This window comes from Chiloscyllium punctatum, chromosome 37, assembly GCF_047496795.1.
Source record: "Chiloscyllium punctatum isolate Juve2018m chromosome 37, sChiPun1.3, whole genome shotgun sequence".
In the NCBI taxonomy this organism is placed as follows: Eukaryota; Metazoa; Chordata; class Chondrichthyes; order Orectolobiformes; family Hemiscylliidae; genus Chiloscyllium; species Chiloscyllium punctatum.
The window spans coordinates 52,544,529-52,567,405 of NC_092775.1; the positions used below are offsets into that span (position 1 = coordinate 52,544,529).

Sequence of the window (22,877 nt, forward strand, 5' to 3'; positions counted from 1 at the left end):
CCAAATTCAAGAGCTGTGGATTCAAGGTACATTCTAGGATTTGAGCATAACATGTAGGCTGACAGTCATAGAATCCCACAGGCCACTCAGTCCACACCAACCCTTCGAAGAACAACCTATACAGACCCAATCCTTATCCTATCCCTGTAACCCTGTAATTTCCATAACTAATCCATCTAGCCAGCACATACTTGAACACTATGGGCAATACAGCATGGTCACCTAATCTGCACATCTTTGGACTGTTGCAGGAAACTGAAACACCGGCAGGAAATCCACACAGACACGGGGAGACTGTGCAAACTTAGGGGTGGAATCAAACTCAGGTCCCTGGCACTGTGAGGCAACAGTGCTAACCACTGAGCCACCATGCCACCCAGTCACTGCAGTATTGCAGATGTTTTGAAGGCAGCTGTTAATTCATTCTGAAGCCAATCTTTTACTTAATACAAGAGTTATTTATAAAATACAAAGGTCTGCCATAACATGCATCCATTGCCTCAAAAGCCTCTTTACATATATACTCAAGACACTGAGTCATAAAGTCATAGACATGTACAGCACAGAAACAGACTCTTCAGTCCAACTCGTCCACGCCGACCAGATATCCTAACCTAATGTACTCCCATTTGCCAGCACTTGGCCCATATCCCTCAAAACGCTTCATATTCATCTACCCATCCAGATGACTTTTACATGCTGCAATTGTACCAGCCTCTACCACTTCTTCTGGCAGCTCATTCCATACATGCATCATCCTTTGTGTGAAAAAGTTAGGTCCCTTTTATATCTTTCCCCTCTCACCCTAAACCTACGCTCTCTTGTTCTGGACTCCCCCACCCCAGGGAAAACACCTTGTCTATTTATCATATCCATGATGCTCATGATTTTGTAAATCTCTAAGGTCACCCCTCAGCCTCCGATGACATAGGGAAAACAGCTCCAGCCTACCCAGCCTCTTCAACCCTGGTAACATCCTTGTAAATCTTTTCTCCACCCTTTCAAGTTTCACAACATCCTTCCTGTAGGTAGGAGAACTGCATACAATATTCCAAAAGTGGCCATACCAATAACCTGTAGAGCCACAACGTGACCTCCCAACTCCTATACTCAATGCTATGACCAATAAAGGAAAGCATACCAAATGCCTTCTTTACTATCCTGTCTACCTGTTACTCCACTTTCAAGGAACTATGAACCTGCAGTCCAAGGTCTCTGTTCAGCAACACTCCTCAGGATGTTACCATTAAGTGTATAAGTCCTGCTCTGATTTGCTTTGCCAAAACGCAGCACCTCACGTTTATCTAAATTAAACTCCATCTGCCACTCCTCAGCCCATTGGCCCATGTGATCAAGATCTCTTTGTAATCTGAGCTAACCTTCTTTGTTGTCCACTGCACCTCCAATTTTGGTGTTACCTGCAAACTTACTAACTATAGCTCCTATGCTCACATCCAAATCATTTATATAAATGATGAAAAGCAGTGGACCCAGCACCAATCCTTGTGGCACACCACTGGTCACAGGCCTCCGATCCAAAAAACAACCCTTCATTACCACCCTGTCTTCTACCTTTGAAACCATCAATACCTTCCAACTGGAAGGTAAAACAGTGAAGTCATCATAGTCTCATATCTGTTCTCTCATTAGAGAGGGAAGATTGATGATGGGTTCACCTGAGGGTTGCAGAGTTGAGCAGAGTCCTGAATAGTGTGGGAATTTAATCCATGCTATTGGCATTACTCTATCACAGAACAGCCATCCAGCAACTAAGCTAACCGACATCTAAGTGCATAACCTTAATAATACAACTAACAGTCAACTAATAGACGATCTTCTCTTTAAAATAAAATTTTATAACAAATAATATTTTAAAAGAAATTTAAAACAAAGAAATATGTAATACTCTATATGACGCGTCATAATAAAAAGAGCCCCCTTCTAGAATCTCCAATAATACAAACAATCCGTTTTAGATTAGATTAGATTACTTACAGTGTGGAAACAGGCCCTTCGGCCCAACAAGTCCACACCGACCCGCTGAAGCGCAACCCACCCATACCCCTACATTCAACCTTACCTAACACTACGGGCAATTTAGCATGGCCAATTCACCAGACCTGCGGGTCTTTGGACTGTGGGAGGAAACCGGAGCACCCGGAGGAAACCCACGCAGACACGGGGAGAACGTGCAAACTCCACACAGTCAGTCGCCTGAGGCGAGAATTGAACCCGGGTCTCTGGCGCTGAGAGGCAGCAGTGCTAACCACCGTGCCATCCACAATTTGTAAAGTAATGTTTTGTAAAGTAGTCCAAAATTCATCACTTCCATTGACCCATATTATCTAAGATTTATTGTCTAAGATCTCTTTTACACTAGCCAGTTAATGAAGAAGCTTTCTTCAATCCCACTTTTCCTTAATGTACAATATTTCTCAGGAATATTTAATGGGTAAACTATTCTCATGGAGCTGCTTGCACAAAATTTTCAGTAAAATAATTGATAATTAAAATTCCATACCAATTAATTCTGCAAATGTCAGCATTTCTGCAGCTGAAGTACTTTAGACCACTTTTTATTTCCGGAGCTTCTCAAGTAAAAAGACAACATATATTTGATCCAAAAGGGTATCTTTTTTGTGTATGTTAGTTAAAACTAAAAGTGTATCCACGTGCAGTGCTTTACCACAATCGAGCAATTTACATGAAAGAACTAAATGAAGAATTTCCAAGTTGAATTTCTGCAATCATCCATACAGTACATGATATATATTCCTCTATGAAATGACTGTCCATTTTTCAAAATTAATCAAAGTTGCATAGGCAACTAATAAAACTTGTTTGTCAATTTTATCCTTGAAGTTAAATGATCCAAAAGTTAATTAGTATCCAAGAAAAAGATTTTGCTTTTGATTTGGCTTTCATTTGGAGCAGTGTCATTTCAAAAGGACACAACCTGCCTCCACACATCCAGCTATTTTTTTCAAATGGCAATAAAGTTTGGATTCAGAGAATGTAAATGGATAACCATCCTGACAATCTACTTTTGATTTCTGCCGCTCTTTACAAAACTCAGATTGTTCAGTTTACAATCTATCTGCAAATAAATAATCTTGGCTTTCAATTTTTACAATGAGGCAACCATCCTCCACCACCACATTCACTTATTCTGAAGCCAGGTGGTGAGGTAGGAAAGCAGAGCCCAATCTTTCATTTATTGCCAGAGTTAATGACAGAAGTTTGCCTCCTCTTGAACCAACACTTGGTCACAGAAGTCACTTTTCATGTACTCAAGATACTTAATCAATCAATACATTCTACCTATATATCTTTAAGCTCATCATTACAATTATTTACATACTTCTAACAATATATCAAGATCATTCTTCCAAGTCTCTATCCATAATTTATCAATGAACAATATTAAAACAGATTAATTAGTCTTTTGTGTTACTATTATGGGTTCTATGAACAAATAGGCTATGTTTTGCTTACATAAACCAATAACAACATCAATAAGTAATAATCGGCCCTGACAGCAGACAAGGAATTCCAAATTTCAGATGAGCATCAGAATGTTATACTTACTGTTATACTTAAACTATCTTGAACAACGATATTACTATAAACATTAAATAGAATGGTGTTTAAAAATCCAGCAACTGTGTTTTGGTCATTAGTCACGCCTAATGAGAGTAAAAATGGAAAAACAGCTCCTTAAATGTACATTACTATTATCAAATTCACAAATGACAAAAATAGGTGGTAAGTAGTCAGGATGACAGTGTGCAGAAGGATATAGACAAGTTAGGTGATTGGGCAAAAGCTTGGCAAATGGAATATAATGGAGGAAAATGTAAGATTATGCACTTTGGCTGGAAGAATAAAAGAGCTGAATATTATTTAAATAGCAAGATTGTAGATAGCTGCAGCACAGAGGCATTTGAGATTCCTTGCACATGACCCACAAAAAGTTAGCATTCAAAATCTATGGATGATAAGAGAAGGCAAATGGAATGTTGGTCTTTTGGCAGAGGGAATGAAATATAAAAGTAGTCAGTCCAAAGACTCAAAATGTTAAATAAACATCGAAAGAACTATAGATACTGTAAATCAGCAACAAAAACTGAAGTTGCTGGAAAAGCTCAGCAGGTCTGGCAGCATTTGTGAAGAGAAATCAAACCTTTCCTCAGAACTGATGGTAGCTAGGAAAATGTCGGTTTATATGCAGAAGATAGGGTGATGGTGGTCATGGTTAAGTAGTAGGTGATAAGGGATAAAACCCAATGAGAAAGCAGTTGGACAAAGAAGTCAACAACAATCTTTGGGAGGGTGAATACATGTTAACGGAGACTATTAGTGGCTAATAATAGGTAGTGTATAATGGCAGACTGTATGATAAGGCCTGGCATATTTGGTAGGGGAGTTCAGGCCCTAAAATTATTGAACTCAATATAGAGTCCGGAGACCAGCGGGGTCCCAGGCAGAAAATAAGGTGTTGTTCTTCCAGCTTGCGCTGCTGCAGCACTGCAGCAAGCCTGAGACAGAGATGTTGGCCAGGGAACAGGGTGGTGTGTTGAAGTGGCAGGCAACTGGAAACTCAGGGTATATTTTGTGAGCAGATGCAAATGTTCTACAAAGCAGTCACCCAGACTACACTTCATTTCCCCAATGTAGAGGAGACCACATTGTGAGCAGTGAATACAGCAGTCTAGATTGTGAGCAGCACAGGTAAAGTGCTGCTTCACTTGCAAGGTATGTTTGGGCCCTTGGATACTAAGGAAGTAAATGAGCAGATGTTACACCTTCAGCCATTGCAGGGAAAGGTGTTGTAGGACTGTGGGGGTTGTTGGGGATGAAGGAAGAGTGGACCAGGGTGTCCCAGAGGGAACGGTCTCTGAGGAAGGCAGACAAGGGAGGGGAGGGCAATGGGTGCCTGGTGATGACATCTCGCTGAAGGTGACAGAAACGGCAGCTGATGATCTTCTGGATGTGGATGCTGGTGGGACGGTAGGTAATGATCAGAAGAATCCTATTGCTATTGCAGGAGGCGAGAAAGGAGATAAGGGTGGAAGTGCAGGAGATGGGTCAGACCCGGTTGAGGGCCCTGTCAACAACGGTGCTAGAGAATCCTCGATTGAGGAAGAAGGTGGACATTTCAGAGACTCCCTTATTGAAGTTGGCCTCATTAGAGCATGAGACAGAGACGGAGGAACTGGGAGAATGGAATGGAGCTTTCAGAGGAAACAGGGTTACCTTCTCCCTCCTCAGTATTCAAGGCCCAAACATAGCTTCCAGGTGAAGCAGCACTTTACCTGCACTTCTCACAATCTAGACTACTACATTCGCTGCTCACAATGTGGTCTCCTCGATACTGGGGAAACTTTAACACACCAGCCTGTCCCATTGCCAACATATCTGTCTCAGGCTTGCTGCAGTGCTCCAGGAAAGCTCAGCGCACGCTGGAAGAACAACATCGCATACTCCCCCTGGGGCCACTGTAGCCCTTCGAGTTCAATAACTTTAGGGCCTGAACGCTGCCCCATGGGCAGCTGTCTGTGTGAAGTTTGATCATTCTCCCAGTCTGTGCGGGTTTGCTCCGGGTACTTCGGCTTTCTCCCACAGTTCAAGGATGTGCGGTTGGGTGGATTTGCTGTGCTGAGTTGCCTGTAGCGTCCAGGGATATGCGGGCTGGGTGGACCATCCATGGAAAAAGCAGGTATGGTGTAGGTGGATGGAATGCTCTTCGGGGGGTCAGTGTGGACTTGGTGGGCCAAATGGCCTGCTCCCACATTGAAGGGATTCTATGAGTTGATTACTATCAAGATATGACAATAGACAAAAGGCTAAAATCCAAATTAAGTTAGAAAGTGAACTCAATAGAGATTTATTATCGCGGTAGTGGTTGAATTTACACAACTTGTCAGCTAAAACAATCTATATGACTTAATTAATTGCTGTTTAGAAGACTGCAGCCAATGCTGTTCAAGAATAATGTTGACAGCATGACAAGATGTTATTTTTCTCTCGAATTAGCTCCCCTCTCATTAATGCTTTTGGTTGGCCACAAAAATGTTTTATTCTTTTTAGCTTTCAGCTTTACAACACTTCAGTTAAAATGCAATTTGCTAATTCAAGAATAAAGGAGTGAATTAAGATTGAGTGAAAGAGGAAATTTATTGATCTAAACCCAGAGAGAAATAATCAAATACGACCTCAAACTCAAAAACAAAAGGAGGGGGGGGGGAAGGTCCAGTACAAAAAGAAGAGACCAGGATGTAATTTGAAAAGTCCTTGGAATCTTTGAAATGTCAAGTTTAACCTGAGATAATGGGTATTTAATTGATGACTTAAAACTTAGCACCAGCAAAAATTTATGGATACAAAAGTTTTTGGTGAATGGGTGTTTCTTTGACTTTCTTTTCATTGATGATATGTTTTAAAGGCTGGGAGGAGAAAAAAAAAGAGCAGAAATTCCAGTTCTGCTGTTACAAATTGATTTATTGTTCTCTCTACTGAAAAGCTGTTGCTTGAAATCGAGTTCACTTGCGTATTCCTATGTCTGTCTTCATTGATATTTCTCCTCCAACAAAAAAAACTAAATAATCTGCAGTTGGATCTTTTATCTTCCAACAAGATGAAAGAAAAATCAAACACAAATCTGCCATTTTGATGACATACTGGGTCTTGTTTATTGATGGTTTCAAGAAATAGCTTTAAATTAAGGGGTGGTAGGTATAGGACAGATGTTAGGGGTAGATTCTTTACTCAGCGAGTCGTGAGTTCATGGAATGCCCTGCCAGTAGCAGTGGTGGACTCTCCCTCTTTATGGGCATTTAAACGGGCATTGGATAGGCATATGGAGGATAGTGGGCTAGTGTAGGTTAGGTGGGCTTGGATCGGCGCAACATCAAGGGCCAAAGGGCCTGTACTGCACTGTATTTTTCTATGTTCTATGTTCTGAATTGGTTCAGTCTGGTCAGATAAGCACTGTAGCCATTTTAAGTCATTTTTTCCCCTTTTACCAGGTGATGGTAGTAAAGTTTTGAGAATTAATTTTTTGCTGTCTTAACATGGAGGAAGACATCAAGTGTGCTTAAGCCAAGGGAGGAGTCAAACAGAAGTTTAGAAAAAAATGATATGCACAAGTTATTAATTTTTAGAATCCTTAATTTCATTGTGTATTTAATATAATCAAACCACTTAAATTTATACTCTATAGTAACTTGTAGCAAAATAATTGGGAAGTTTGAACATCTTGCTGCAGCTTCTAGTCCCTCTGGATCTCATGGATGATGTTATAGTTTCAAGCTGCAGAAGAAAGTTGGAATAGTGCGCACAATTCTGATCTCCTTCCTATCAGAAAGATGTTGTGAAACTTGAAAGGGTTCAGAAAAGATTTACAAGGATGTTGCCAGGGTTGAAGTATTTGAGCTATCGGGAGAGGTTGAATAGGCTGGGTCTGTTTTCCCTGGAGCATCGGAGGCTGAGGGGTGACCTTATAGAGATTTATAAAATCACAGTCTGCCATTACATACTACCTACTGTTAACCACTAACAGTCTCCATTAATAGCTATTCACCTTCCCACCCAGATAGTTATCGATTTCTTTGTCTTATTACGAAATGTGTTAAACTCCTTTGTTAATTTAAACCCGACACACAGATAGGATTACTTCGCACCATGATCTGTTAAATTTCGAGAAGCAAAAACTATCCCAGAGGTCACTATTGAAAGTAAAAATGAACAACTTTATTCTTTAAGTCCAACAGAGAATACTAAAGCCAACTATTTACAACTCTTTTCTTTTAAACCTATCTTTTAGCTCCCACTCTACAATACTGGTCTGAAAAAAAAACCCTAATTAAGATTTACAAACAAAGTTCAACTTTCAAAGCCATCCAGCTGTCGAACCTTCTCATTTTATTTTCCTCTGCAGATTTTCCTGACATCTTTTCTTCAGTATTTCATACGTACAAGTATCTTTCAGGGCGCTATTCGGCTAGCAGTCTATACTTGGTTTTCTTGGCATTTTCCCCCCTAACGGCTCAAAATGTCCAATTTTATACCCCAAAATATTGGATATTTCATTGGTTTGATGTTCTTCCGAACAGTAAAATGCAAATTTGATTGGATTTTGGTATCTGGGGCATAATTTAAACTGATTGGCAGAATTTGCATTTTGTTTTGTTCTATAGCAACACAACTCCAGCTATTTGTTTTCACCAAATGGTAAATTTTTAAATTGTTCAGGACACACTGTACTTTCAGTCAGTCCTTGCTAGCTTCTCTCTCAAAAGGTGTAGTACAGCTCTACGCCTTCATAATAGTCTGTCCAACTGTTCTTCTCTCTCACTGGACAAGATCCCCACCTATTGCTTACTCCTTACCCCTTCCCCCATCTTATCTTCTGCATGTTCAAATAACGGCCAAAATCGGTGAATGGTGAAAATAGCCTTTCTTACTCCACAACCACAAGAGCATGAGTTCGTGTTGGCAATAGAATCCCAAAATACAGTTCTTACATATATTAAAATTCCATTACTATGGTGTTACATTGGTTCATCTTTCATATAGAAAAGTTTGAGGGGCTTCTGTCTTGGGAGACAGGAGATGGGTTAAGACATGTGCTAAGTGCTGGTTGCTACTTCTGATGGGATAAAGTGTGTCTATTCGGTCTGTTTGCATAATTAAGGGATGTTAGTCCTTTTGTCTTTTAAGTTAGCAAATGTTAATAAAAATACTAGGCCGATATGCTTTAAATAAGTTAGAAAGTGTACCTGCATTAAACTGATTACCTGCAGCTGGGTTGAGAGATTGGTTTACTACTTGCCGGCGTGAATTTCATTCATTCATGCAATTTCACTTAAGCTCTATTTTGACAGTTGATTTCTTCAAGGGATAATGGGGCTAGTTAAAAAGATATTTAACAAGTATAGGCTAACTGGGGAAACTGTTTGGTGTTCTGTAATCTATTCAGGTCCATGAGACAGTTGGTAAGGGCTGATTAATATTATAATGTTTAATGGAGACTTGATGGGGATGGTATTGTTTACAATACTGAAACCTATTTGGAGGTGGCAAGGCCTGATAAGGTGCAAAAAAATGCAGCCCAGGACAACCTCAATTACCCGAACGAGATGGGCGGGGAGTATTTTGTGCGGATAACTGATCTGATCGTAAACAAAGGAAGTATTTACGGGACCTTGACATCTTGTTTGGATAATCTGAAATGAAGATAATTGATGTTTGGATAACTGAGGTTGTTCCATAATGGGTTTGAAAGGTTGTTTTAAGTTTGGACTATCTTATGACAGTAAAATATATAGCAGAACCACGGTTTTATGAATGAATGAAACAGTGTTATAGTAGGGAGTTATGAATGAAAGAAAGAAATGAGAATGCAATGTTCACTTGTGAGTAGGTGAGTAAAGTACTTATGAATGAATAGACATAAGATGCTTGTGAGTGGAAAATATAAAGTGTTTGTAAATGGATGGATTTAGAATACAATATCTCAAGAGAAATCAACATTTTCCTAGCTACCATTAGTTCTGAGGAAGGGTCACTGGACCCAAAATATTAACTCAAAATGTTAATATGCTGTTTTTCTCTCTCCACAGATACTCCCAGACTTGCTGAGTTTCTCCAGCATTTTGTGTGTGTGTTGTAAAATGAGGGAGGTCTTGCTGAAACAAATGCACTGATCAGACCACGCCTGGATTAGTGTGAATGGTTCTGGTCCCCTTATTCAAAGAAAGATATACATACAATGGATGCAGACCATGGAAGGTTAATTCAGAGTATACAGGGATTCTCTTCTGACTGCAGGTTGATTAGGTTGGGTCTGTGCTCACTGAATTCAGAACAATGGAGGTGACCTGACTGAAACGTATATAATTGTTAAGGAGGCATGACAGTCTCAGTCTAGAGAGCCTGGTGCCACAGAGTATCATCTCAGAATACCGGGTTGCACATTTAGAAGAAGACATGAGGAGGAAATTTTTGAGGATAATCGAACTATGGAATTCAACTTGATAGATCTTGAATTAGTGAGGAAATCAAGGGTTATGGGGATAACGCAGGAAAGTGAGACTGAGGATTATAAAATTAGCAGTGATCTCATGGAAAGAGGAAGCAGACTGGACCAAATAGCCGACTTCTGTTCATGTGGCTTATGGTTTCAGGTACAATGTTAGTTGCTACAGCACATCTGTGACAGGAAACTGCACAGATTCTTCCATGCAAGTCATACTGTTTGAGATTAGCAAGGAAGCAATAGCCAAGAAAAATTATAATTGGGCTATTAATCCAAAAACTCAGCGCACATTATGGAGATTGACTTTGAGAGTGCAACAAAAGTTTTACCCACACAGTTGAAGGGATACAGGGTAGGCAGTTTAGGACTGAGAGGAGGAGAAATTTCTTCACTCACTGAGTGAGTGAGCCCATGGAATTCTCTGCCACAGAAAGCAGTTGATGCCAAAATACTGAATGCTTTCAAGGAGTTAGATCTAGTTAGAGTCATGGAGTCATAAAGATATACAGCATGTAAATAGACCCTTCAGTCCCACTTGTCAATGCCGACCAGATATGCTAACCCAATCTAGTCCCACCTGCCTGCACCCGGCCCATATCCCTCCAAACCCCTCCTATTCATATAGCCAACCAGAAGCCTTTTAAATGGTGCAACTGTACCAGCCTTCACCACTTCCTCTGGCAGCTCATTCCATATACGTACCACCTTCTGCGTGAAACAGTTGCTCGTTGCGTCTCTTTTATATCTTTCCCCTCTCACTCTAAACCTATGCCCTCTAGTTCTGGACTGCCAACCCCAGGGAAAACACTTTGTCTATTTATCCTATCCATGCCCCTCATGATTTTATAAACCTCTATAAGGTCACCCCCCAAAATCCAGGGAAAACAGCCCCAGCCTGTTCAACCACTCCCTATAGCTCAAATCCTCCAACCCTGGCAACATCCTTGTAAATCTTTTCTGAACCTTATCAGGTTTCTGATAGGAAGGAGACCAGAATTGCACGCAATATCCCAACAGTGGCCTAAACAATGTCCTGTACAGCCGCAACATGGCCTCCCAACTCCTGTACTCAATACTCTGACCAATAAAGGAAAACATACCAATACCTTCTTCACTATCCTAGCTACATTTGACTCTACTTTCAAGGAACTATGAACCTGCACTCCAAGGTCTCTTCATTCAGCAGCACTCCCTAGGACCTTACCATTAATAGACAATAGACAATAGGTGCAGGAGTAGGCCATTCTGCCCTTCGAGCCTGCACCACCATTCAATATGATCATGGTTGATCATCCTTAATCAGTATCCTGCTCCTGCCTTATCTCCATAATCCTCGATTCCACTATCCTTGAGAGCTCTATCCAACTCTTTCCTAAATTAATCCAGAGACTGGGCCTCCACTGCCCTCTGGGGCAGAGCATTCCACACACCCACCACTCTCTGGGTGAAGAAGTTTCTCCTCATCTCTGTCCTAAATGGTCTACCCCATATTTTTAAGCTGTGTCCTCTGGTTCGGCACTCACCCATCAGCGGAAACATGTTTCCTGCCTCCAGAGTGTCCAATCCTTTATTAATCTTAAATGTCTCAATCAGATCCCCTCTCAGTGTTCTAAACTCAAGGGCATACAAGCCCAGTCGCTCCAGTCTTTCAGTGTAAGGTAATCCCACCATTCCAGGAATTGACCTCGTGAACCTACGCTGCACTCCCTCAATAGCCAGAATGTCTTTCCTCAAATTTGGAGACCAGAACTGCACACAGTACTCCAGGTGTGGTCTCACCAGGGCCCTGTACAGCTGCAGAAGAACTTCTTTGCTTCTATGCTCAACCCCTCTTGTTATGAAGGCCAGCATGCTATTAGCCTTCTTCACTACCTGCTGTACCTGCATGCTTACCTTCATTGACCGGTGTACAAGAACACCCAGATCTCTCAGTACTGCCCCTTTACCTAAATGGAATCAATTTAGGTAGTAATCTGCCTTCCTGTTCTTGCCATCAAAGTGGATAACCATACATTTATCCACATTAAACTACATCTGCCAGGCATCTGACCACTCACCTAACCTGTCCAGGTCACCCTGTAATCTCCTAACATCCTCCTCACATTTCACCCTGCCACCCAGCTTAGTATCATCAGCAAATTTGCTAATGTTATTGCTCATACCATCTTCTATATCATTAACTTACCATTAAGTGTACAAGTCCTGCTAAGCTTTGCTTTCGCAAAATGCAGCACCTCGCATTTACCTAAATTAAACTTCAAATGCCACTCCTCTGACCAGTGGCCCATCTGATCAAGAGCCCATTGTAATCTGAGGTAACCTTCTTCGCTGTCCACCACACCTCCAATTTTGGTGTCATCTGCAAACTTACTAACTGTCCCTCTTATGCTCACACCCAAATCATTTATACAAATGATGAAAAGTAGAGGACCCAGCACTGATCGTTGTGGCACTCCACTGGTCACAGGTCTCCAGTCTGAAAAACAACCCTCCACCACCACCCTCTGTAATCTACCTTTGAGCCAGTTCTGTATCCAAATGGCTAGTTCTCCCTGTATTCTATGAGATCTAACCTTGCTAACCAGTCTCCCATGGGGAACCTTGTTGAACGCCTTACTGAAGTCCATATAGATTATGTCTACTGCTCTGCCCTCATCAATCTTCTTTGTTACTTCTTCAAAAAACTCAATCAAGTTTGTGAGAAATAATTTCCCATGCACAAAACCATGCTGACTATCCCTAATCAGTCCTTGCCTTCCAAATACCTGTACATCCTGTTTCTCAGCATTCCCTTCAACAACTTACGCAACACCGACGTCAGGCTCACTGGTCTATAGTTCCCTGGTTTGTCCTTACCACCTCTCAAAGAATGGCACCACGTTTGCCAACCTCCAGTCTTCCGGCACCTCACCTGTGACTATTGATGATATAAATATCTCAGCAAGAGGCCCAGCAATCACTTTCCTAGCTTCCCACAGAGTTCTAGGGAACACCTGACCAAATCTAGGAATTAATCCACTTTTAGGCATTTTAAGACATCCAGCATATCCCCCTCTGTAATATTTACATTTTTCAAGATGTCACCATCTATTTCCTTACATTCTATACCTTCCATGTCCTTCTTCACAGTAAATAATGATGCAAAATACTCAATTTAGTATCTCCCCACCTCCTGCGACTCTGTACAAAGGCCACCATGCTGATCTTTGAGGGGCCTCATTTTCTCCCTCGTTACCCTTTTGTCCTTCATGTATTTGTAAAAACCCTTTGGATTCTCCTTAACTCTATTTGTCAAAGCTATCTCATGTCCCCTTTTTGCCCTCCTGATTTCCCTATTAAGTATACTCAAACTGCCTTTATACTCTAAGGATTCACACGATCGATCTTGTCTATCTAGTCTGTACCTGACATATGCTTCCTTCTTTTTCTTAACCAAACCCGCAATTTCTTCAGTCATCCAGCATTCTCTATTCCGATCAGCCTTTCCTTTCACCCTAACAGGAATATACTGTCTCTGGACTCTCAGTATCTCATTTCTGAAGGCGTTGCATTTTCCAGCCGTCCCTTTACCTGCAAACATTTACTCCCAATCAGGTTTTGAAAGTTTTTGCCTAATACTGCCAAAGTTGGCCTTACTCCAATTTAGAACTTCAACTTTTAGATCTGGTCTATTCTTTTCCATCGCTATTTTAAACCTAATAGAATTATGGTCGCTGGCCCCATAGTGCTCCCCCACTGATACCTCAGTCACCTGCCCTGCCTTATTTCCTCAGAGTAGGTCAGGTTTTGCACCTTCTCTAGTAGGCACATCCACGAACTGAATCAGAAAATGTTCTTGTACACATTTAACAAATTCCTCTCCATCTAAACCCTTAAAACTACGGCAGTCCCAGTCTATGTTTGGGAAGTTAAAATCCCCTACCATAACCATGCTATTATTCTTACAGATAGCTGAGATCTCCTTACAAGTTTGTTTCTCAATTTTCCTCTGACCATTAGGGGGTCTATAATACAATCCCAATAAGGTTATCATCCCTTTCTTATTTCTTAGTTCCACCCAACTAATGTCCCTGGATATATTTCCAGGAATATCCTCCCTCAGTACAGCTGTAATGCTACCCCTTATCAAAAACACCACTCCCCCTCCTCTCTCGCCTTCCTTTCTGTAGCATTTGTATCCTGGAACATTCAGCTGCCAGTCCTGTCCATCCCTGAGCCATGTTTCTGTAATTGCTATGATATCCCAATCCCATATTCCTAGCCATGCCAAGTTCATCTGCCTTCCCTGTTAGGTCCCTTGCATTGAAATAAATGCAGTTTAATCTATCAGTCCTACCTTGTTCTCTGCTTTGTCCCGTCCTGCCCTAACCGTTTGACTTGCTTCTGTTCTGAACTGTACCAGTATCAGATTGATCTCTTTCCTCACCCAACACCTCCCCCCAACCCCCCACCCCACCTTACTAGTTTAAGCCCTCCCAAGCAGCTCTAGCAAATCTCCTTGCCAGTATATTAGTCCCCTTCCAATTTAGGTGCAATCTGTCCTTGTACAGGTCGCTTCTACCCCAAAACAGCTTCCAATGATCCAAAAACATGAATCCTTCTCCCATACACCAGCCCCTCAGCCATGCATTCATCTGCTCTATCTTCCTTTTCCTGCCCTCACTAGTTCGCAGCACCGGGAATAATCCTGATATCACTACTCTTGAGGACCTTTTTAAATTCCTGCCTAACTCCCTGTAATCTCCCTTCAGAATCTCAACCTTTTCCCTTCCTATGTCGTTGGTTCCAATGTGGACAATGACCTCCTGCTGGCCCCTCTCCCTCGTGAGAACATTCTGCACCCTCTCTGAGACATCCTTGATCCTGGCACCAGGGAAGCAACACACCATTCTGATTTTTCTCTGCTGGCCACAGAAACGTCTGTCTATACCTCAGACTAGAGAGTCCCCTAACACAATTGATTTCTTGGAATCTGACGTGTCCCTCAATGCATGAGAACCAGTCTCAAGACCAGAAACTTGGCTGTTCGTGCTACATTCCCCAGAGAATCAAATCACCCCCTACATTTTCCAAAACAGCATACTTGTTTGAAATGGGGACAGCCACAGAAGACTCCTGCACAACCTGCCTATCTCTCTTACCTTTCCTGGAGTTAACCCATCTATGTGACTGTATCTGCAACTTTTCTCCCTTCCTGTAACTGCCATCCATCACATTCCCTTGCTCTTGTAAATTCCTCATTGCCTCTCACTGTCTCTCCATCCAATCCACTCAATCTGATAGGGTTTGCAACCTCGAATTGCAGATATAATCCTCAGTAACATGTAAACTCTGCCTATACTCCCACATTAGACAAGAAGAGCATACCACTCTACTAAAGAGCATTTTTGCTTCTTTCAACCTACAGACTGCCTTATTCCTCTAAAAAAACACCGCTCCAGGTTAAATAAATACTTACGGCTTATATTTTTAAGTTTAATCAAGAGACATATCTCAATATAACATATAATCAAGAAAGAACCCACTCTACTCACCACTGTAGACTAACTGTAAGGCCATGCTTAAAATAATCACTTATCTGTTTCTGTGCTGTGGCCTCTTTCAAACACGTTCCTCCAACATCAGTTGTGAATTTCACTGTTTGTTAATTCTCCCAGGCGCACTCCGGCATCCAGCAATAAATGAATTCAAACAGCAAAGGCAATAACTGTGCAGTTCACTGCTGTGTCAGCAGTGTGGATTTCTTTCTCTCTCTCTCTCTCTTCTCCCTCCCCCCCCCACAACACTTACCATACCATGTGCTTCCTTTGTCTGTACCTCTCCCCTTTAAAAGTGCTGTTGTTTTAACTTTTTTCTCTCCAAAGTTCCAAACCAATGCAACAGCATAGAAAACAGCAATTGCTGCTCCTGGAATTCGAGGAAATCACTTCCAACACTTAAAATTCTCAAAAAAAAGGAGCAGCCTGCGACAGCCAGAAATTTTTCCCATCCTCCATCTTGAATTACCTAGAATCCTAATAGCCTTCCTCGGGCTAAAAGGATCAAAAGATAAGTGGAGAAAGTGGGAACAGGGGACTGAGTTGAATGATCAGTCATAACCACACTGAATATCAGAGCAGGCTCATGGCCACCATCTGCCCCTACTTCCTTTGACTATAAAATATGATGCAAATGTCAGGATGGTAATTAATAAAAGCAAAAACAAAAACTATAATCAGCTCATTGTAACATTACAGCAAGGAAAACAGCATTGAAATGTTCAGCATTCTGAACGTGACACTTGCTTTCAATATTTCAAAACACATACAACCTAGCTTCATTCTGGGTACAAGTGCGCCTGGAGGTATTTTTTCTTCTGTAACTAAAGCAAAATTCAAAAGCTACGCAGTTGTAAAACATCTGTAAAACAGGTGATCAATAGTGAAATCACAACCAATGAACTGACAACCAATCCAATACCTGAACACTTAAGACAGAAGGAAGTTTTCAAAGAATACGTAGAAATAGGCAAAATTGATTTGTCTAATCAATCATATTTATTGCCTTTGAGCATACATTCAGCAGGGTGGCAATATACTGGAGTACAACATTCCAATTGCTTACCTTATGGCAAACTTCAGTCTTTATCTCCTTCATAGCACGCTCCGAAAAGACACAGCCACAGTCGCGGAGATAACAAAATCTGCAAGATACCAATAACATGACTAACAGCAACAGTAACTACCTTTACAAAGAATGTTTTTTATATTAAAAAAATTCCTTTGCATTTATAATCTAGATCATAGAGTCAGAGAGATGTACAGCACATACTGATTTACAGCGGCAAGGAGAGAGGGCAGAGAGTAACGAGGGCTGTGGAGAAGTTTTTAAGTGGCTGAGATCTAAACCAGAGACCCTACACCATAGGGCATCCCACCCTCCAACCTTACCCAGAGTCTGTAAATTCGGTAAGTTTGCAGGATTTCCTTTTCTTCTCTTCCTTGTTTAGTCCGGTGTGGGCTTTCAAATTAGCAAGGTTTGGCTGATAGGGCAGTTGCATGTTCCTCCTGCAGAAGATGGCAAGTAAGTGACATGACACATGTCTCTGCCGACTACATCTGCAGAAAGTGCACCCAACGCCAGCTCCTTGAAAATCAAGTTAGGGAATTGGAGCTAGAATTGGATGAACTGCAGATCATCTGGGAGGCTGAGGGAGAAATTGAGAGAACATACAGGGAGGTGGTCACTCCTCAGACACAGGATAGGGACAGCTGGGTTACAGTCAGGGGCAAGAAATGGAACCAACAGTTAGAGTAGGGGTCCCCTGTGTCCATCCCCCTCAACTGACCACAACTGCCTCACATTTACCGTAGACTTGGAGAGGGAAAGAAGCAGTTACCAAGGGAAGATATTTAACTGGGGAAAAGGAAAGTATGACGCTATCAGACAGCAGTTGGCAAGTACAGATTGGGAGCAATTATTCCACAGAAAGGGCACAGCAGACATGTGAAGACTATTATTGCAAGTGATGCACAAATTTGTTCCCCTGAGATAGGTAAGAAGGGGTAAGATTAAGGAGCCTTGGATGACGAGAACAGAGGAACTTCTCATCAAAAGGAATACAACAGCCTACGTAAAGTGGAGGAAGCAAGGATCTAGCATAGCTTTAGAGGATTACAGGTTTACTAGAAAGGAGCTCAGAAATGGACTGAGGAGAGCCAGGAGGGGGCACGAGAAAGGCTTGGCAGGAAGGATTAGGAAGAACTCAAATGCATTTTACTCTTACATGAGGAACAAGATAATAATCAAGGAGAAGGTCAGGCCAATCAGGGATAGCATAGGGAACTTGTGTGTGGAGTCTGAGCAGATAGGGAAAGCCATAAATGAGTTTTTTGCTTCGGTTTTCACTAAGGAAAGGGACCTTGTTGTGAATGAGAACTTTGAGGAGCTGGGAAACAGGCTTGAACAGATCAAGATTGATGAAGTTGATGTGCTGGAAATTTTGGAAAACATTAAGATTGATAAGTTCCCAGGGCCAAACCAAATTTATTCTCGGTTGCTTCGGGAAGCGAGAAAGGAGGTTGCTAAGCTGTTGGCGAAGATCTTTGCTTCCTCATTCTCCACGGGAGTCGTACTGAAGGATTGAAGGGAGGCAAATGTTGCTCTTCTTTTCAAGAAGGGAAATAGGGAAATCCCTGGCAATTACAGACCAGTCAGTCAGTCTTACATCTGTGCTCAGCAAGGTTTTGGAAAGCATTTTGAGGGATACAATTTATGACGATTTGGAAAAGCGTTCTGTGATTAAAGGCAGTCAGCATGGTTTTGAGAGGGGCAGGTCATGCCTCACAAATCTTATTGAGGTGTCAGGACAGGTCGACGAAGGTCGAGCAGTGGATGTGGTTTACGTGGACTTTCGCAAGGCATTTGATAAGGTTCACCATGGTGGGCTCATTCATAAAGTCAGGGAGATTTGGGTTTCTGGATTCAGAATTGGTTGGCTGACAGAAGATTGAGTGGTTGTAGATGGAACGTATTCTGCCTGAAAGTCAGCGGTGAGTGGTGTCCTGCAGGGTTCTGTTCTTGGGCCTTTGCTCTTTGTAGATTCTATAAATGACTTGGATGAGGAGGTTGAGGGGTGGGTTAGTAAATTTACAGATGACACAAAGGTTGCAGGTGCTATAGATAGCATTGAGGGCTATTGCAGGCTGCAGTGCGACATAGACACGATGCAGAGCTGGGCTGAGAAATGGCAGATGGAGTTCAACCTGGATAAATGCGAAGTAATGCATTTTGGAAGGTCGACCTTGAATGCTGAACATAGGATTAAAGACAGGATTCTTGGCAGTGTGAAGGAACAGAGGAATCTTGGTGTTCAAGTGCATGGATCCCTCAAAGTTGCACCCAAGTGGGTCAAGAAAGCATATGGTATTTTGACTTTCATTAACAGGGTGATTGAGTTTAAGACATGTGAGGTTTTGCTGAAACTCTACAAGTCCCTGGTGAGACCACACTTGGAATATTATGTCCAATTCTGGTCACCCTGAGATTAGATTAGATCACTTACAGTGTGGAAACAGGCCCTTTGGCCCAAAAAGTCCATACCGACCCGCCAAAGAGCAACCCACCCAGACCCATTCCCCTACATTTACCCCTTCACCTCACACTATGGCAATTTAGCATGGCCAATTCACCTAACCTGCACATTTTTGGACTGTGGGAGGAAACCGGAGCATCTGGAGGAAACCCATGCAGACATGGGGAGAACGTGTAAACTCCACACAGTCAGTCGCCTGAAGTGGGTCTCTGACGCCGTGAGGTAGCAGTGCTAACTAACCACTGTGCCACCCAATTATAGGAAAGATATGGAGGCTTTGGAAAGGGTGCAAACAATGTTTACCAGGATGCTGCCTGGACTGGAGGGCTTGTCTTACGAAGACAGGTTGACTAAGCTCGGACTTCTCTCTCTGGAGTGAAAAGGCAAGAGAGGTGACCTGATCAAGGCACACAAGGTAATGAGAAACATGGATAGAGTCAATAGTCAGATACTTTTCCCCAGAGCAGGACTGACTGGTGCAAGGGGTCTTGGTTTTAAGATATTAGGAGGAAGGTATAGAGGAGACATCAGAGGAAGATTCTTTACACATAAGAGTTCAGAGTGCATGGAATGTGTTGCCAGCGGTGGTGGTGGTGGTATTAGAGTCATTAGGGTCATTTAAGTGACTGCTGGACACGCACATGGACAGCAATGAACCGAGGGGTACGTAGGTTAGGTTGTTTTATTTTATTATTTCTAATAATCCTCAGTACAACAGCGTGGGCCGAAGGACCTGCTCTGTGCTGTACTTTTCTATGTTCTGTGTTCTATGTTAAACAGACCTATCGGTCAAACTCATCCATGCCATCCAGATATCCTAAATTAATCTAGTCCTATTTGCTAGCAGTTTGCCCATATCCTTCTAAACCCTTCCTATTCATATACCCATCCAAATGCATTTTAAATGCTGCAATTGTAGCAGCCTCCAATACTTCCTCTGACAGCTTATTCCATACACTGACTTGACCTGTAGTTACACAGAATGTTACAGCGTAGAACATGCCCTTTGGCCCACGATGTTGCGCCAACCTGTGGAACCAATCTGAAGCCCATCTAACCTACACTATTCCATTCTCGTCCACATGCTTGTCCAATGACCATTTAAATCCCCTTAAAGTCGCCAAGTCTACTACTGTTGCTGGCAGTGCATTCCACTCCCCTACTGCTCTGAGTAGGACATCTGTCCTATATCTATCACCCCTCAATTTAAAGCTATGTCCCCTCATGCTAGCCATCACCATCTGAGGAAAAAGGTTCTCACTGTCCACCCTGATTATCTTATATGTCTTTAAGTCACCTCTCAACCCTCTTCTCTAATGAAAACAGCCTCAAGTCCCTCAGCCTTTCCTTGTAAGACCTTCCCTCCACACCAGACAACATCCTCTGAACCCTTTCCAAAGCTTCTACATCCTTGCTATAAAGCGGTGACCAGAACTGTATGCAATACTCCAAATGTGGCCGCACCAGAGTTTCGTACAGCTGCAGCATGACCTCATGGTTTTGAAACTCAATCATTCTACTAATAAAAGCTAACACACCAAATGCCTTCTGAATAACCCTGTCAACCTGGGCGGCAACTTTCAAGGAACTATGTACATGGACACTGAGATCTCTCCGCTCATCTACGTTACCAAAGATCTTACCATTAGCCCAGTACTCTGCATTCTTGTTACTTCTTCCAAAGTGAATCACGTCACACTTTTCCACATTAATCTCCATTTGCCACCTCTCAGCCCAGCTCTGCAGCTTATCCATTTCCCTCTGCATCCTTCAGCACTATCCGCAACTTTACCAACCTTAGTGTCATCCACAAATTTACTAACCCATCCTTCTATGCTCTCATCCATGTCATTTATAAAAATTACAAACGACAGTGGACCCAAAACAGATCCTTGCAGCAGACCACTAGTAACTGAACTCTAGGATGAACATTTCCCCTCGGTCTCCTTTCAGCTAGCTAATTTCTGATCCAAACTGCTAAATCACCCTCAATCCCATGCCTCCATATTTCACGCAATAGCCTACTGTGGGGAACCTTATCAAATGCCTTGCTGAAATCTATGTACACCACATCAACTGCTTTACCCTCACCCACCTGTTTGGTCACCTTCTCAAAGAACTCAATAAGGTTTGTGAGGCACGACCTACTCTTCACAAAACCGTGTTGACTATCCTTAATCAAATTATTCCTTTTTAGATTATTATAATCCTACCTCTTCTAACTCTTTCCAATACTTTACGCACAACTGAAGTCTGGTCCACTGGTCTATAATTTCTAGGGTTGTTTCTATTCCCCTTCTTGAACAAGGGAACAACATTTACTATCCTCCAGTCTTCTGGCACGATTCATGTAGACAATGACAACATAAAGATCAAAGCCAAAGGCTCGGCAATCTCCTCCCTGGCTTCCCAGAGAACCCTCTGATAAATCCCATCTGGCTCAGGGGACTTATCCATTTTTTAACACATGGGGATGGAGATAGCAAATGGCATGCAGGGAGGTAGAAAGTGGCATTCAAAGGGGAGACATAGTACCGGGAGGGAGTAAACAGTAGAGATGAAGGGGGGAAGATGGCACAGGAGAGGGTAGACCAAGAATATGGAAGGGGAAGACGACAGTATTGCTAATATCAATCATGTTTAACTAATACAATCTGTTATTTTAAGACTATAAGAAGTGGAAGCAGAAGTAGGCCATTTTTCCCATCATTCCAGAAGACCATGGCTGATCTGATAATCCCCAACTCCACATCCTGCCATATCTCCATATTCCTTGATTCCATAACCAATTAAAAATGTCTATCTCAGCCTTGAATATACTAAATGATCTAGCCTCACTGTTCTCTGCAGTAAAAAACTCCAAAGATCAACTACCATCAGAAAAATCTCTTCCTCATCACTACCTTAAATGTGCAAACTCTAATTCGGAGATGATGCCCTCTGGTCCTAGACTTTACCACATGGGGAAAACGTTCTCTTCCTATGTTTCAATAAGGTGTCTCTTCTTTATCCTCCAAAAAGAGTACAGACCCACCTGACTCACCCCCTCCTCACAAGTATCCTCCATACCCAGGATCAACCTTGTGAACCATTTCTGGTCTGTAAAAGTTTTCCTGTTGATGTTTTGGTTGACAAACACTGCCAATGACAAGTCTTCTAGGTTACCAATATCAGGCTGAGTTGGTCAAGTCCCACCTGTCCCAGAGGTGTGTAACAAGATCTCTGAACAGGGCAATTACAATATATCACAATGGTTACTAAAAGGTGCCCTTACAAATCTTTTTAAAAAGTTTTGTATAACTCGCAAACAGTTACACAGTTTACAGCTCATCAATTAACTCTATTTGTATATGCAATTCTCATGAATCAAAGTCCTAATGTTAAGGAAATATTAAAATCAAATAACTCACTTCTGTCGACCATTCATTTCCAAACCAACGACAGGACAGATGAATGCAGCACCTTGCAAATCTTCATACTTGTCACCTTTTGTGTTCACCTTGTCACCTTTCCAGGCTGGATTGTCAGTCAGATTTAGCTCCTTCACATCCTGAGGATCAAAACAGCACAGTGAAAACAAGTCATAACATCTTGGTTCAACAAACTCAGAGGCAGGTGTTATGCCTATTGCTTTATTTTGATGGGTGGTTTAATTACAGGATTCCTGAAGGAACATATTTTTAAATCCAAATTTCTCAGAGCAACTTAGCTCAAATTTATAAGGTTTGTCGCATTAGCTTATTGGTGTCCTTAGTAGGTTGATTT

At 42.0% G+C, this 22,877-nt stretch overlaps 1 protein-coding gene across 1 annotated transcript in view; it reads right to left on the reverse strand.

Annotated features, from left to right (window-relative positions):
• The window catches only part of rtf2 (replication termination factor 2), a 157,097-nt gene that overhangs the window by 82,785 nt on the left and 51,435 nt on the right, over nucleotides 1–22,877 (reverse strand). Inside the window, exons 4-5 of the mRNA XM_072556828.1 lie at nucleotides 22,523–22,662; nucleotides 16,643–16,721 (exon numbers count right to left, since the gene is read on the reverse strand). Coding sequence (XP_072412929.1) covers nucleotides 16,643–16,721; nucleotides 22,523–22,662 — 219 coding nt within the window. The remainder of the gene's footprint in view (nucleotides 1–16,642; nucleotides 16,722–22,522; nucleotides 22,663–22,877) is intronic.